Source organism: Apodemus sylvaticus, chromosome 1 (assembly GCF_947179515.1).
Source record: "Apodemus sylvaticus chromosome 1, mApoSyl1.1, whole genome shotgun sequence".
Lineage (NCBI taxonomy): Eukaryota > Metazoa > Chordata > Mammalia > Rodentia > Muridae > Apodemus > Apodemus sylvaticus.
Window position 1 is genome coordinate 87,343,427 of NC_067472.1, and position 15,667 is coordinate 87,359,093.

Here is a 15,667-nt window from a genome sequence, read left to right on the forward strand (position 1 = left end):
TGTGTCTCAGAGTATCAGAAGGGAGGGGTAGAGAGAGGGAGGGAAACAGAAAGGGGAGGGGAGGGGCACACAGGAGCAGAGAGAACAGTGGGAGAGTAGGAACGGAAGGGAGAGACCAAGGGGGAGGGTAGAAGGAGACTGAGAAAGAAGAGGGAGAGGCTCCTGGAGGTAGTTGGTCCCCACCCCGCGCCCATGGGAACGGCCCCGCCCTCCTCTGTGACGTCATCCGGAACCCGGCCAGGCGGGGCGGCGGGTCCAGGCGGCCGGAGGGTCCTCGCCGAGTCGCGATGAGCGAGGGCAGCGCGGGAGACCCGGGCCACGGGTCCAGCCGGCAGCGGGCTGTACACCCAGGTAGGTCGCGGCGGGACCAAGCGTGCGGGGCGGCAAGGTGGCCGTCCTGGTCCTCCGCGGGGCACTGCTGCTGGGAAAGCGGTGGGCAGCGGACATGCCCGGCGAGGAGGCTCCTGCCTGCCGAGCTGGGGAGGCGGACCCCGCTTTACACGCGTTGACTCTCGGACCCAGGCCAGCCTCTAGATCGCCATGGTATCAATTCTATGAAGAGATTGTGACGACCTGTTTACCCCAGAGACCCCAGAAATTCGCCTTTAGATAATTTCTTTAGACCCACTTGGAAGCCATTCTGTCTCTGGTCTTTATTGCTGTGTGAATGTTGCCAAGTGACTTGCCCTCTCTGAGCCTCAGATTGGCTGAAGAACAGTAAAATATTAATAAATGCCCAGCACAACCTGGATCATAGCGAGACAACTGCCAGTGGCAGCCCACTGAGCACAGGAAAAATGTCTTTCTAGTTGTGTTTAATATACAGTCAGTTATACAGCTTCCTGAGATTTTACAAAAATGTGTAAAGACACCGCCCAGTAGATAGAGTAGAGCTGCCAATCCCCTGGCAGACTTCCTTGTAGTTTGTATTTATTTTGTTTCTGTCCTGAGCCAGAACTCACAATGTTATCTGCAGTCCGGGCTTCAGAGAGGTTGGATCTACCGAGGCAAAGCTCAGCTAGAGGGCATTGGGCTCTCCAGCCCCCAGGAGAAAGACTCAATCCTGCGACAATGCTCTGGAAGCAGGAAAAAGCATCAGACGAAGCTCTATGACAGATTTTTTTTCTCTCCTCACTCAGCCCTAGCATTGCTGATGTCAGCTTGTTTCAGCTCTAACAGCCAGAGGCCTGGAATCCCCCAGTGAGGGGCTGGGGGCGTGTCTCCTGAAGCATTTTCCAGCCATCCCAGGGTCCCATGCAGCACTGTGAAAGCCAAGTGTCCTGGTTGGCTCCCAGTCCTCTTATTCCAGCACGCACACTCGGTCACACTGTTCCCTGTCTCACTTTGGGTCTTTGCTGAGAGTTGAAGGATCAGCCACTCTAAGCAACTCCTGGGCCCCTATAACTGAGCCATCTCCCAAGCACTGGGGTAGATCTGGGAGGAGCCCCACTCATTCTAGACAAAACTCTCCCTCAGAACTACATCCCCAGTTCCTTTTACTTTTTAAAGATGTTGTTTGGGTTTTTTTTTTGTTGTTGTTGTTTTTTGTTTTTGTTTGTTTTTTTTTAAGATTTATTTATTATTATATGTAAGTACACTGTAGCTGTCTTCAGACACACCAGAAGAGGGCATCAGATCTCATTACGGATGGTTGTGAGCCACCATGTGGTTGCTGGGATTTGAACTTAGGACCTTTGGAAGAGCAGTCAATGCTCTCAACCGCTGAGCCATCTCTCCAGCTCGTTGTTTGGTTTTTGGAGACTAACCCTATGCAATCCCGGCTGGCCTTGGAGTCCTGCCTCTGCTTCCTGGTGCGGAAAGTACAGGTGTGCGCTGCTGCCTCTGCTTTCGTTGGTTTGTTTGTTGTTTTAAATTTTGAGACACTGTCTCACTGTGTTGTTCGGGCTGGCCTTCAACTTATGACTTGGAATCTATGCCTGGAATACAGGTGCATGGTATCTGCCCCAGGCAGACACTGCTTTCCCATTTCCTAATCTAGCAGCATAAGGTAGTGGAAAAGGACCTCATAGCAGCACAGTGCTCCGTGGACAAGCAACAGCCCTGTGCTAGCCCAGTGTGTGCAGTCAGGAGTGACCCCTCTGGGGTCTCTGCTCCCTGAGTCTACTACAGTAAGGCTGCAGTCGAGGGAGACCTGGCTCTGCAGAGGCCTGCACTTTTGACTGGGCCTGGAGGGTCCTTCCCGCTGCCATGACTTGATCAACAGGCCTTTCTCCCTCTCTGCCTGGACCTTCTCAGGGCAGTCTGGGCTTCCGCACAGCATGGTGCATATCCTCCCCAGAGCAGATGACTCCGAGAGAGCAGGCTGGAAGCTATGGTGTCCTGTAGTCCGTGGGTCCCTTGCCCCATGTGCAGGGTGCTGGACTTGGATGTGAGCACCCAGACATTGGGAGCACAGCTCTCTGAGGCCATTGTGGGGCCAGTGCTAAGAAAACTTCAGTGATGTTGTCTATGGCTGTGCTTTCTTGTGCTACGGGGCTCCTGGAAGGTGGTCTCTGTGTCTGGCACACTGATGAGAGTGTTTGCCTAGAAATCCCGCTCCACTGGTTCCTGTTTTGATGCCCATTCCTCCCAGACCGCCTGATGGCCACTTTTCTGCTCCAACCTGTCCATCCACCCTGGGGACCATAACCTTCCTCATAAGGTACATGCATCTCTTCCTCCAGTGTCACTTCTTCCCAGAAGCCCTCTTTGATTGCCTCACTCAGGCTAGACTCTATTCCCACCATGTGGTGTTTTTTTTTTTTAAGATTTATTTACTTTTTATGTATATGAGCACACTATAGCTGTACAAATGGTTGTGAGCCACCATGGGGTTATTGGGAATTGAACTCAGGACCTCTACTTGCTCCAGTCCAACTCACACTGGCCCAAAGATTTATTATTATATATAAGTACTCTGTAGCTGTCTTCAGACACACCAATAGAGGGCGTCAGATCTCCTTACGGATGGTTGTGAGCCACTGTGTGGTTGCTGGGATTTGAACTCTGCACCATCGGAAGAGCAGTCAGTGCTCTTAACAGCCCAGCCATGTCTCCAGCCCCCGCCATGTGCCCTTGAGCCCCACTGATGGCCTCTCCTTAGAGGGAGGGATTCTTCCTTCCCCTGGCTTAATCTTTTTTTTCTTTCTTTTTCTTTTTTTTAATAGTTTGTTTTGCAGCTCCGGCCTCCGTGGACTCACCAAGTGGCCCAGGTTGAGCTTGAACTCATGCTCTTCCTGCCTCTGCTCCCGAGTGCTGGGGTGGCCGGGGTGTTCTTGCACATCTTGCCGATTCCTCTGTTATTGTGTGGGTGCAGCCTTGGAGTAGAACTCCAGACCTCATGTGTACTTCGCAGGCACTAGATCCCTGAGCCTCTCTCCCTTAGCAGGGCTTTGGGGATAAATACACTTGGCTCAACCCTCCATTCCACTGAGCTGGACTCATGCAAATTTATGCAAATTGACTCTTTCTTAAGGCTTCGTCTCCACTTTTATAAGGTGGAGATTATGACAGGAGTACAACCTAAGGCCTAGTCCAGCCCACTGGAGAGGAGGGAGGCTCCCAGCAAAGCCTCCACCTGCAGCAGCGACCACCCAGCCTTCCTTCCCTGCAGCCATGGCCACGCCTCCTCTCCCAGTGTCTCTCCCAAGGTCCTCAGGCACGGTGTGGAAACTGCATTCACTAGGTGTCCAGAGACATAGCTGGCCTCCCACTCTGCCTAGTTTCCTGACTTCCCTCCCACCCTCTCTCCCTCCTGCCCTCTCTCCCTTCCTCTCTTCTTTCTCTCCTTTCCTCCTCTACTGCAAGGAACATTGAATATTCTTTTCTCTCAAGCACTGTAAAACTTTTGTTTGTGACAAGAAATCAAAATATTTTATATCTCTCCCGCTCTGAAACATTTATGCAAATGTCTTCATTTCCCTCTGACTGGCTAAAATTTGTTTATACAAAGGTCCCGCTGTGTTATCAAAATTTATTATTTTGTTTGCTTTGTGTATGTTTATTTGAGACAGGGTCTCTGTATGTAATCCTTGGCTGTTCTGGAACTCACTATGTAGACAAGGCTGGCCTTGAACTCACAGAAGACCTCTGCCTTCCAGGTGCTAGGATTAAAGGTGTGTGCCACCGTGTCCGGCTTCGCATTCAGACCTTAAGTGACCTCGGCTGTCCTTCGTTTCCTTTGCATGGATTCCCTGAAAACTAGGCAGTCATGAAAGACTTTGAGGTCCAGTCCCAGATGATGGGGAGCTGGGAGGGTGGGGCGGGAAAAGGACTCACGGAATTCCTACCTGGGCTAGAATAAAAATGAAGAGAACTTCCTGTCCTGTGTGCTCGCTCGCCCAGTTTGGATCTTGGTGCTCCCTTTCACAAAAGAATCATCTCGGCGAGCTACCGTGCTCATGTGCTCCTCCTCTGGGTGAGACTGAGATCCTTAGTCTCTGACAGTCCCTCTCTCCCCACTCGGGTTCCCTCCTCCCTCCTCCTCCCTCCTCCCTCCTTCTTTTTCCACCCTCCTCCCTCTTCCTCCCTCCTCCCTGCTCCTCTCTCCTCCCTCCCTCCTCCTCCCTCCTCCTCTCTCCTCCCTTCCTCTTCCTCCCTCCTCCCTCCCTCCTCCTCTCTCCTCCCTCCCTCTTCCTCCATCCTCCCTCCCTCTTCTTCTCTCCTCCCTCTTCCACTCTCCTCCCTCCTCCTCCCTCTTCCCTCTTCCCTCCCTCCTCCCTCTTCCTCCCTCCTCCCTCCTCCTCTCTCGTCCTCCCTTCTCCCCCCTCCTCCTCGCTCTTCCTCCCTCCTCCCTCCTCCTTTCTCCTCCTCCCTTCTCCCCCCCTCCTCTCTTTACTTCGTGGAGTTTCAATTCACACAGGTTCAGCTGTTGCTCATCAGGGTGGAGCCATGCAAAGCAAGTAGTCCTCCTCCCTCCCCAGGGAGAGCCCACTCTGCATGCTCCCCCTCATCCCCAGGGAGAGTCCACTCTGCTCCTCGTCATCCCCAGTGAGAACCCACTCTGCATGCTCCTCTCCCAGTGAGAACCCACTCTGCCTGCTCCTTCCCCTCCCCAGTGAGAACCCACTCCACGTGCTCCCCCCTCATCCCCAGTGAGAACCCACTCCACGTGCTCCCCCCTCATCCCCAGTGAGAACCCACTCTGCATGCTCCCTCCCCCCCCCATCCCCAGGGAGAACCTGCTCTGCACACTCAGGAAATTAAGGTGGAAGAGTCGTAAGAACTCGTATCCCACCCTGGCTGTGCCCAAAGGGGAGCTGGCTGGAACATGTTTTACTAACGTAGCAGCCTTAGACACAGTTTTCACCTCTGCCGTCATCCTTAAGCCTCATCATTCTAGTCCCTGGTCACACACTGAACAATTTCCACAGAGACAGGAGACTGCAAGTCCGGCCACTGGGGCATATGGGAGATTTACACAGTAAAGATAGTATCGGAATTATTTCCTAATAGTGTTTCTTAACAACTGGTGTTCTTTTTGAGTGTTTGTTACCCTGGTCTCTCTTGCCCACCTGGCAGGACTGTGCTTCTTTTTCCTGTTAGAGGCAGCCCAGGGTTTGGTGATACTGCAGACCTGCTGTGCCCTTGAGCTGTCCCTTGGGAGGTGCTCTCTGACCAAGCACAGCCTAAAGGCTGGTCGGTGGTCTGGCTGTCTCCTTTTGTTATGGGAATGAAGCCTAATTGGAGATCAATCTTGGTGAACAAGCATTAGCCGAAACTTTCTCTGGAAACCCTAAACTTCAATTAGGGTACAAAATTCTTCCTACAGTTTGTAGCAAGCCTGGTTTGTACACTGCTGATCTCCTGTCATGTCCGAGGCAGCACTCCTTCAACTAAATTCTACTTTGTGTAACTTAGTATTTCCTAAGCGAGTTAATTAGTAAACCCTTCATTGCACCAATGTAACTAGTTTCTCCTGCCTCAGGAGATGGTCTGACTGGGTCTCACTCATTTCAGCACACCTTCATCACCCACAGAGGTACCACCCCCATGCAGTAGTCCCCCACGCCCACTCCTGCAAACAGCCTGCTTCTACCCCTGTCTGTGGATCTCCTATCTAGATGCTGATTTGAGGGCTTAGTGGATTCCTCTCAGCTCAGCATTGGAGTTCGCCCGTGGTCACCTGACACAGTGCTCTGTCCTTTTTCATGGGGGACTAATGCTCCACTGTCTGTGGTCACATTCTGTGCGTGTACATATCCACTCCTGGACATTGGGCTGCTTTAGTCCCTGGGTCACTGAGTAGAGCTGCTCAGCCCTTCATGTGCACAGCTTTGTTGTTGTTGGAAAACCTCGTCCTCCCTTTTTTACTAACGTTTTCCCCTTTACTTTGAGTCCTAGAGTGTAGCCCTGTGTAGCCATGAACCAACCACCCCCTGCCTCTGTCCCTTGGTGACATTTGAGCTGTGTGCTATGCCTGGCTACATCAGAATTTGTATACATTTGAAGACTCAAAGGTGCAGGGTGCCTTGCTGCTTAGGTGGCGAAGCCACACAGCCCTGGAGAACAGGATGCGAGTCATGAATGGCTGTGTGAGCTGTGTTAACTGGCCAGGCAGGGCATCCTGCTTCTCAGGGAAGCCCAGCAGGGTCCCCCTGAAATTTCTATCAACACCTATCAAACAAAAGTGGAGAATTCCTTCTAGCCTCCTAGACAGGCCGGGCAGATTAAAGTCAACTTTCTTCTGTCTCGGGGACAATGGAGTCTAGTTTTCATGACTGCCCTTGAGTGGACAAGGGAAGTTCTGTGTGTATGTCTTGCCTAGGCTGGGACATGAGATTCTGAAACATATTTTGGGATATTGTCCCAGAGCCCTGACAACACTGTGGGTATTTTGTTTGGTCTTTGTAACCCTAACAGCATAGGGTTTGTGACAGGCCCATTGTGCCTGGACCTCTGCAGATATATCACCAGGCATTGGCGTGAACTTAAAACTATTCTTCATGTCTATTTGAGTCAAGTCTACTCCACCACAATAGATACGACACAAGCTATTTATGTCTTCCTTTATCGGTTTAGCCCTTTATCTGGTGAGTGACCCACCACCCTTCTAGGCCTCTAAGGAGGGTAGAATGTTCTGGACTAGGCTGGATCACGTGAGTCTTTTTCAGTCAGGTTCTCTTGGGGACAGCTATTTTTGCCCCTCTGTCTGGAGGAGCCCAGTTCTGCCCAGCGACGAGGACCCAGCTTAGAGGTGGCTGTCTTGTTTTTTTAGGAAGTGAGAAGTCTGAAGGGATAAAAGGGGGAAATAGCTTTGCAGGGCTGTGACTTGGTTGCAAGCCACTGCCCTCTCCCAAGGACAGAATTTGGGCCTGGGACCACCCAGTCAAACTGGGCTGTGTACTTGAAGTACCCTCCCAGGAGGAGGATGACGGAGACAGGCCAGCTCTAACCAACAGGCCAGTGAGCCAGCCTGCAGGAGACAGGCCAAAGAGCTCCATCCAGGTCAGGCACTGTGAGAAGGATGCAGTGAAGAGAAAAAAGGGAAGAAAATCCAAGGGAGTCCTGCTGCTGGAAAAGAAGTAACACAAAGGTGGAGGTGGTGTGTGTGTGTGTGTGTGTGTGTGTGTGTATATGTGTCTGTGTATGTGTGTGTCTGTGTGTGTATGTGAGACAATACCAGCCCAGAAGGGGCAGGGCCTCTGAAGTGACTCTAAGCTGAGGCAGGGGAATATAAAGAGTGTTTGGGCCTTTGCTGCCAACGCAAAGGGAAGGAACCTTCAGACAGGGGACCAGAAGGGCAGAGGGCAGGAGAACTAAGATGCTTTGTCAACCAAGCCTGGTGGGTGACTTGGGTATGATCTCTGGGGAATACGTGGTCGAAGGGGAGGACTCTCAAAAGTTGTCTGCTGAGCTCCACAGTGGTCTTCTTCCCTCCACACGCCTGCGCTTCCTGGTCCACCCCCTACACACAACAGGGAAATGTAATTTTAAAACCAAACTTAAATAAAATAGATGAAGAACCAAGCAAGGTACCAGTGGCCAGTGAGCAGGGGGCAGAGGAAGGAGGGGGTACTAAGGCTTTAGGCCATCCTTGTCTGTATAGAGACTCTGTCTGGAACAAAGAGGGAGTAGGGAGAGTGGGAAGGAGGAGGGAGGAGGGAGGAAGGGAGCACTAAGGGAGGAGGGAGGAAGGGAGCACTAAGGAACATGAGAAGAGAAAGGACCCTCCCCCACCCTCACCCCCACACGTCAGGTTCTGATTACTGTCCCTCAGTGGCTGACCTCCAAGTCTACAGCACCGCCCTCTCCTTTCTGAGAAGGAAGCCACATATGTGGCTACTTGGGGGCTGGAGAGGTGGCTCAGTGGTTAGGAGCACTGGCTGTGTTTGCGGAGGTCCCAGGCTCAGCACCCACGTGGCAGCTCAGCACTCCCTGTAATTCCGGTTCCAGGAGGTCCGACATTCCCACACAGACGTCCGTGCAAGCCAGACACCAGTACACATAAAACAAAAACGAATTACTGAGAAAAAACTAAACAAAACAAAAACTCTGGCTGCTGAATGAGGTTCTAAGTCCAGCATCCTGTGACCCGAGGAAAAGCAAGAACCTCTTTTAGTTTCTTGGTATTTTATTTCTTCTAGTGAGCCCTTCCAAAAATGGCAACCTACATCTATCTGGGGACACAGCTCTGTGATAAGTCTCCAGGCCGGCATGGGCTTCCTCTAACATCTAAACTTGGAAGCCCCTAAACTGTATCCATGACAACTGCTGAGGTGGCTGCAGGTCAAGCCTCTCCTACCTGCACTGGACTCCCTTCAAGTCTGTCTTTCCAGTCAGTAGCTTCGATAACTGTTCTTCAACTCTTGGCTGGTTTTGCGTCTTTTCTGTGGTGGGCACCAAGATCCTGCTGCCCCTGGGTTTAAGGTCCCTGAGGGTCTAAAGGACCCAGCCCCTGGCGTGGGCAACGTGGAGGCATCTGTGACAGTGGACAGCCCCTGGTGTGTTTGAAGAGGCCTTGGGGAGATCCTAGAGGAACAGGGTGGCCCAGGTTCAGGCAAGCTGGAGCCTGTTCGTGCAGACTCTGCAGGCCTGGGTCCGTATTTGCCTGTGGCGTCTGCAATGTAACTTTCTCAAGTTCTTTCAGAAACTCAGTGAAATAAGTAAGGGTTTGTCCTGGTAGTTTTTGTTGTCAACTTGACACAACCCAAATCACCTGGGAAGAAGGAACCTCAGCTGAGAGACTGCACATATCAGATTGGCCCGTGGCCGTGTCTGAGAGAGATTATCTGGACTGGTAGTTGATGTGAGAGGGCCCAGGACGCCATCCAAAGGCAGGTGCCTATAGCATGCGGCCTAGATAAAACCTCCCTGGGCTAAGAAAGCAGGATGAGCCTGAGCCAGAGGAAGCCAGTGACCAGCAGTCCTCCATGGCCTGCCTCCGTTCCTGTCCTGACTGCCCTCGGTGGTTGTCTTTGCTACCTGGAAATGTAAGCCAACTCGGCCCTTTCCTGCTTAAGTAGCTTTTGGTCATGGTATTTATTCACAGCAACAGAAAGCAAATCAGGAAAGGATTATTTGTTTGACCTCTGTGGAAACTGAGGCACAGAGAAATTACTTGACAAGCCACGTGTGGTAGCCTATCCGGGAGGATCTGTGCCTTGGAGGCTGAGTGCGCAGGGTGCTGGTATTGGAAAGTGATAGACGTGGTGGGTCACACCTGTATTCTAGCAGTTGGAGGATGGAGCCTGGAGGACTGAGGTTCGAGGCCAACCTCTGCTAAATATTGAATTTGAAACCAGATGGGTTACATGAGATCCTGTCTCAAAAAACCAAGGGGGGGGGGAAACAAGTGGGACTTAATGGGATTGCCCACCAAAGAGACGGTGGAACGCCAGACTCCTTAGTGACTTCCTACCTGCCTCTAGGAGCAGGCCCGGGGCCTCACCCAAGCTTAGCCTGTCAGGCACCATGAACTGCCACAGTGGTGTGCAGAGTCAACCTACTTGTAAAGAGCCAGTGGCTTTTGTATTTTATGACAAATTTGTTGATGAAAACCAGAACAAAGCACTATGATCACCCAGGAGCAGAGAAATTTCCAAGGTCACGTTTCCATGTGTCCGTCTGAGGGCGTTTGTTAGGTGCCAGAGCACTGCCATTGTGGGGTGTGGAGTGAGGATGCCCTGAGGTTTCCCCCTCATGGTTCAAGTGCTGCTCATTTTGGGGCAGAGTTTTGATTTTAGCTGCAGAGAAGGACTAGTGCTTGAGAAGACCTGGTGTGATCCACCCACTGTGAGACTCACCAGGATCCAGGGGAAAAGTTTCCCATAATTGTGGTGTATGCTTCTGCACTGTGTGCGTGCTCCCCACAGGCCGCTGATGCTGTGCCCAAAAACACCAGAAATCATTTACTTGCTTGTGATTCATTCATTCATTCATTCATTCATTCATTTGTTCATTCGTTTATTTATGTGGTACGTGTGTTGTGTATATGTAAGGTGTGTGTGGTGCGTGTATACTTGTGTGTGTGTGCATGTGTACTTGTGTGTCTGTGTGTATATGTCTGTACTTGTATGTACTTGTGGGTGTGCATGTGTGTTATATGTGCAGTTGTGTCTCTGTGTGTGAATGTGTATGTGTATATGCATACATGTGCTGCGTATGTGTATGTTCGTGCAGGTACACGTACACATGGCGGTTAGGGGTCAGCCCTACTTGGGTAATGTTTCTCAGGTGCCATCCTTTTTAAGTTGTTTTTACACAGGATCTCTCACTGGCCTAGAATCTATCAAGGAGCAAAGCAAGCAGGCTAAAGGCTGGCTCCAGGGATCCGCCTGCTCCTGCCTTCGCAGCGCTCGGCCTGTAAACACATGCTGCTATGCCCAGCTTTTCCATGAGGATCCTGGGGATTGAACTCGGGTCCCTGTGCTTGCAAGGCAAGCACTTTACCAACAGAGCCATCCCTGCAGCCCCACTTGTTTATATTAAGAAAGGGCCTCACCCAGACTGGCTTCAAATTCTCAGTCCTCCTGTCTCAGCCTCTGTCATGTGACTCTTTTGAAGTGGTCTTGGTAGGGAGAAGACAGCCCACTAAGGGCTAGCCTTGGCCCCACCAAGAAGACACCCCCGTGCCCATTCCGGATCATCTCACACACAAAGCTTATCAATGAATACTAAGTGAGCTTCCACATGTGTCTCACGGCAGCATGAGCTGCCACGTGCTTTTGTGAATAAGCTTTTGTTAGAACACAGTTGTGACTGTCACTTGGGGACTTTTCCAGCTATGTGAGCAGCAGGGATTTGAGGCACACGTGAGTTTTTCTCCCGCTCTTGTCTAGACACTTTACATATGGCAGCTGACTAACAGGACAGCTGTTCCTTCTGTAGGAGGGAAGACTAAGGCACAGGGTGGTCAGGATGCTCGCTTGCCCACGGAGGAGGAGGAGGAGGAGGAGGAGGAGGAGGAGGAGGAGGAGGAGGAGGAGGAGGAGGCGGAGCTGGGCTTCAGCACCAGGCAGGTGCCCAGGAAGGCGGGGCACTCGGCCCTGCGTGTCTTGCACATCGTTAGGCCCACTGACTCACAGCACACTGGGCTTTCCTCTGGCTTGACAGCTAGGTAATCCCGGCGCTTGGCCCAGCGGTAGCTCTGATTAGCAAGTTAGTCACTGCTCCTGAGGACTGTTCACCCGTCCGGTTGTAAGGCGTGGGGTGCAGCCCAGTCAGGCTCCTGGCCTGGCTCCGACACCAGCTGACGTGACTCAGCTTGGTCCTCTAGCCTGCTCGTCAGTGAGGCTTCTCTGCTCTCCCCTTGGCTCTGGGCTCCAGGGAAGAAGGCTCTTCCTCAGTCTCCCCTGCAGCACCAGCCACAGGTAGCCTTGGCCATGTGACCAAATGCAAACTGCCTTTCTTCAGTCACACCTCGCTTGCTTAATGATCCCAGATACAGGACTTTCCCTCCTTTCTTGGGTTTCTGTGGATGAGAAGAATCAAGAGCAAAATCAGCTTGGGAAGGAAGGGGCTTGTTTCAGCATATACCTCCAGGTTATAGTCCATCACTGAGGGAGGAAGGCAGGGCAGGAACTCCAGGCAGGAACTGAAGCAGAGGCCGTGAAGGGGTGCTGCTGACTGCCTTGCCCCATGTGGTTTGCTCAGCTGCTTTCTTATACACCATACACCCCAGGACCAGGATCACGTGCCCAGGGGTGGCCCCACCCACAATGAACCGGGCACTCCCACATCATCATCAATCAAGAAAATGCCCCACACGCTTCCCTACAGGACAGTCTGATGGAGATTCCCTCTTTGACCTCTGAGGGTACCAGGCATCCACATGGTGTATAGACATGCATACAAACAAAAAACTCATACACAGAAATAAATAAATCAAAAAAGTAAAAGAGATTCTCTCTTCTCATAAATGTCTAGGTTTATGTCAAGTTGGCAAAAACCAACCAATACTACACCTTCCTTGTGGGAAGTGTCTGTGGCTTGGACCATAGCTGAGGTACCGTGTGAGACAGCGGTGGCCACAGTGACTGTGCTTAACCCCAGTTAGAGAAGCATTCCTCTGGCAGGAACCCTTCATGGCTCCCACTTCATCAGACAAAAGCGAATGTCCTCCTGGTGACTCCCACCAATCTCTTTCTCAGTCCTGTTGCACTCTGCGTGCCTCAGAGCCTTTGCACTTCCTGTTTTCCCTTTGATAGCCTTTCCCACGATGGCTGCATAACTGTTTCTCCCTGCCTTCCCAGACTTCCTCAAATGTCACCTTCTCGGGTACCAACTCCTACTTGACCATATGTAAGGAACGATGTGACATGGTTCCTGTCCCTGAGACAGAGCCAGCAGGGCATGGGCCTCTACAGGTGTCAATGGTTGCTGTGGGCATAAGGCTTATTTGTATAACATACATATTTTCATGCTCCTCCTTGGAGGAATGACCTCAGGGTTAATGACTCCATGATAATCAGAGACAGCACAAGTCTAGGAGTTGAAGGTGTATCTAATGTCTCAGAAAAATGGTAGAATGCCTTTAGGACAGCCCTTAAGGCTGTGGGGAAGAACTCTAAAAACATGAGTTCAAAAATATATAATTTCTCAACTATGGAGAATACAAGGGCAGGATTAAACTGAGATCATCAGACCTGGTGCCAAGTGCTAAGCCATCTTGATGGCCCATATATCACTTGATGGGTATCTTGTGTGTGGTAGTTTTAAAATAGAGTCTCTGAATCCTAGAAACTTCTAGATAAAAAGCCTTTGAAATCTGTACATACATGTATTTATCGGGCTTCCTCCCTCTAGTTAGCTTCTGGAATAACAGTGACCTCAAACCACAGGGAGTGGACAAGTCCCCAGGAACCAGTGTAAGCAGGCTCTGTAATCAGTGTCTCCCAGTTGTGAGATTGTTTGAGAACAATGAATTGTGCTCCTAACAGATCAAAGTGGACTTCCATAAACACGCCTGTGGAAAGAATCTGAAACAAGAACAAGTACAGTGTTTCCTGCCAGCTTCCCCTCCCCCGCCCCGGGACCGATGGCTCACACCTGTAATCTGAGGGCTAGAGAGGCTGAGGCGAAAGGATCTTGAGTTTGAAACCAGCCTGGGCTACAAGTTGAGTTCTAAGTTAGCCTGGGCTACAAACAGAAACACTCAGAAAAACAATAACAAATTTTATTTTCTGTTGTAAAAATTTGTCATCCATATAGAAAAGAATAATGTTGCATGCTTAATTTTTTTGCCCTTTGTTTTTGGCACCCTGCTTTCTAGGGTGCTAACCATATACTTTGATCAAAACTTGATAGATAATTGAATAGTATCCTCCACACCACATTCATCCATTCCAGATTCATTCATTCATTCATTCATTCATTCATTTATCAGTTATTTATCAGACACTGACACGGCTCAAGTCCTGTGCAGACCCAGAGGATTCAGTGGTGATGGAGAGAAATGGGGTCCCTGAGAGAAGAGAGAGACAACACACATTAAACAGCCTAGTCATGTGTCCCTCTCTAAGAAATTCACGGTGGCTCTGCTGTCACTCCTGAAAGCTGGGCTGGAGCGGTGGCTCGGGGTGAAGAGCAAGCAGTGACCTTGCAGAGGGCACGGGCGCAGCCCCCAGCACCCCTATCAGGCAGCTCACCACTTCCTGTGACTCCAGCCCCAGGGAACTGGGTGCCCTCTCAGGCCTCAGCACCTGCATACATTCCAGGACAACCCCTCCCCCACATAAAAATAAAAAGCAACTGCAAAAGCTAAGGCCACAGTGTGTGGTAAGTGCTTAGTTTTGATGGGAAAGACAGAGCAAGCGTTGGAGCTCAGTGAGAGAGTATTTGCTTACGATGCCCAAGGCTCTGAGTTCATTCCCAGCAACATACACATATTTAAATGGTGTGTGTGTGTGTGTGTGTGTGGTATTGTATAGCATAGCATAGCATAGCATAGCATAGCATAGCATAGCATAGCATAGCATAGAAGAGAGTTCTTTGTTTCAGCCTCCTATTAGCATTTTTGGAACATGTTCCCTGTGGGAAAAGAGAACACTTGTAATCCTCGGGTAACTGGCAGATTCTCCATGACTCACAAGGTCATTTCTTAGCCCGAGTTCCACAGACCTCAGAGTAGGAAGCAAAGCCCTGAGTGTTCTCAGCACCACATATGGCTGAAGCAGCCTTTGCAGGCATGTCGAGGCACCTGCAGGACCCTTGGTGCCACTTAGATCATGCTTGGCCAGTCTCCCGGGAGAGTTTATATTTTTCACTAGGATGCCAGAACCCAAGGAAGCCCTGCTTTACATGTCCTTGCTTCTGTTCCATCATTCATTCATTCAGTCTTCAAGTAGAGGGCCTTCGAGGGGCAAGACACTGCTCTAGACTCAGAGACTCAACTTTGAGCTGAGCCTGGTGCAGGCCTGTCATCCCAGCTACTGAGGAGGCAGAAGCAAGAGGATGTTGAGTTTGAGGCCACTCTGCAGCTGATGGCAGAGCATTCGACTGGCGTGCCTGAGGCCCTGGGTTCAGTCCCAGTTCTGAAAAAGGAAGCTCCCTGCTCTGACCCGTGCCACCTGTCACCTTTGCCCTCCTGCCCCAGTAATAGCCTAAGTGCTACAGTCTGGTACCAAGAAATTGTAGGTATTTCTTGGCAGTCACCCGATGTTGGAAACATGCACATGCCACCTAAGCCTCGCCCATACGACCACTGACCTAAGAGGCCACACTGATGGCAGCACTAAGTCAGAGGGGCCCCTGACACTCACACTCCCCAAGGACGAGCTGACTTGGTAATACACCAGAGCCAAGACTGTCCTGACAGCGAGCCTTGGGAGAATTGTCATCTCTCTGAGCCTGTTTCCCCATTAAAGAGCCAGGGCACTGAAGCCACCTGTGTCTCCCTGCGCAGATGGAGTGAGAGTTTTGAACCCAGTCCAGCCCTGTATGAAAGCAGAAGGAGGGAGAGTGTAGGGATGAGGGTATGGCTGGATGTGTTTTAGTTAAGGATGGGAAAGTTCCCTGGAGTGGCTGAAGAGAAGAGCATGCGTACAGCATGACTGGAAGCAGAGAAACATTCAGCCATTACCTATGCTACCTGTGTGGCATGTTAGCATTTACAAGGTCATTGCAAATCCACAGCCCATTTCATGGGGGAAGGCAGGACATGGGCAATGCAATAGGATGTTAGGTCCATGCCCAGTCCAGTACTTTGTAGCAAGTGGGCAAGATCCTT

The 15,667-nt window shown here is 51.0% G+C and overlaps 1 protein-coding gene across 1 annotated transcript in view; it reads left to right on the forward strand.

Annotated features, from left to right (window-relative positions):
- Positions 1-240: 240 nt before the first annotated feature.
- Tmc7 (transmembrane channel like 7) overlaps positions 241-15,667 on the forward strand; it is a 52,057-nt gene continuing 36,630 nt past the window's right edge. The window contains exon 1 of the mRNA XM_052200493.1: positions 241-351. Within this exon, the coding sequence (XP_052056453.1) occupies positions 288-351 (64 nt within the window). The 5' untranslated portion in view covers positions 241-287. The remainder of the gene's footprint in view (positions 352-15,667) is intronic.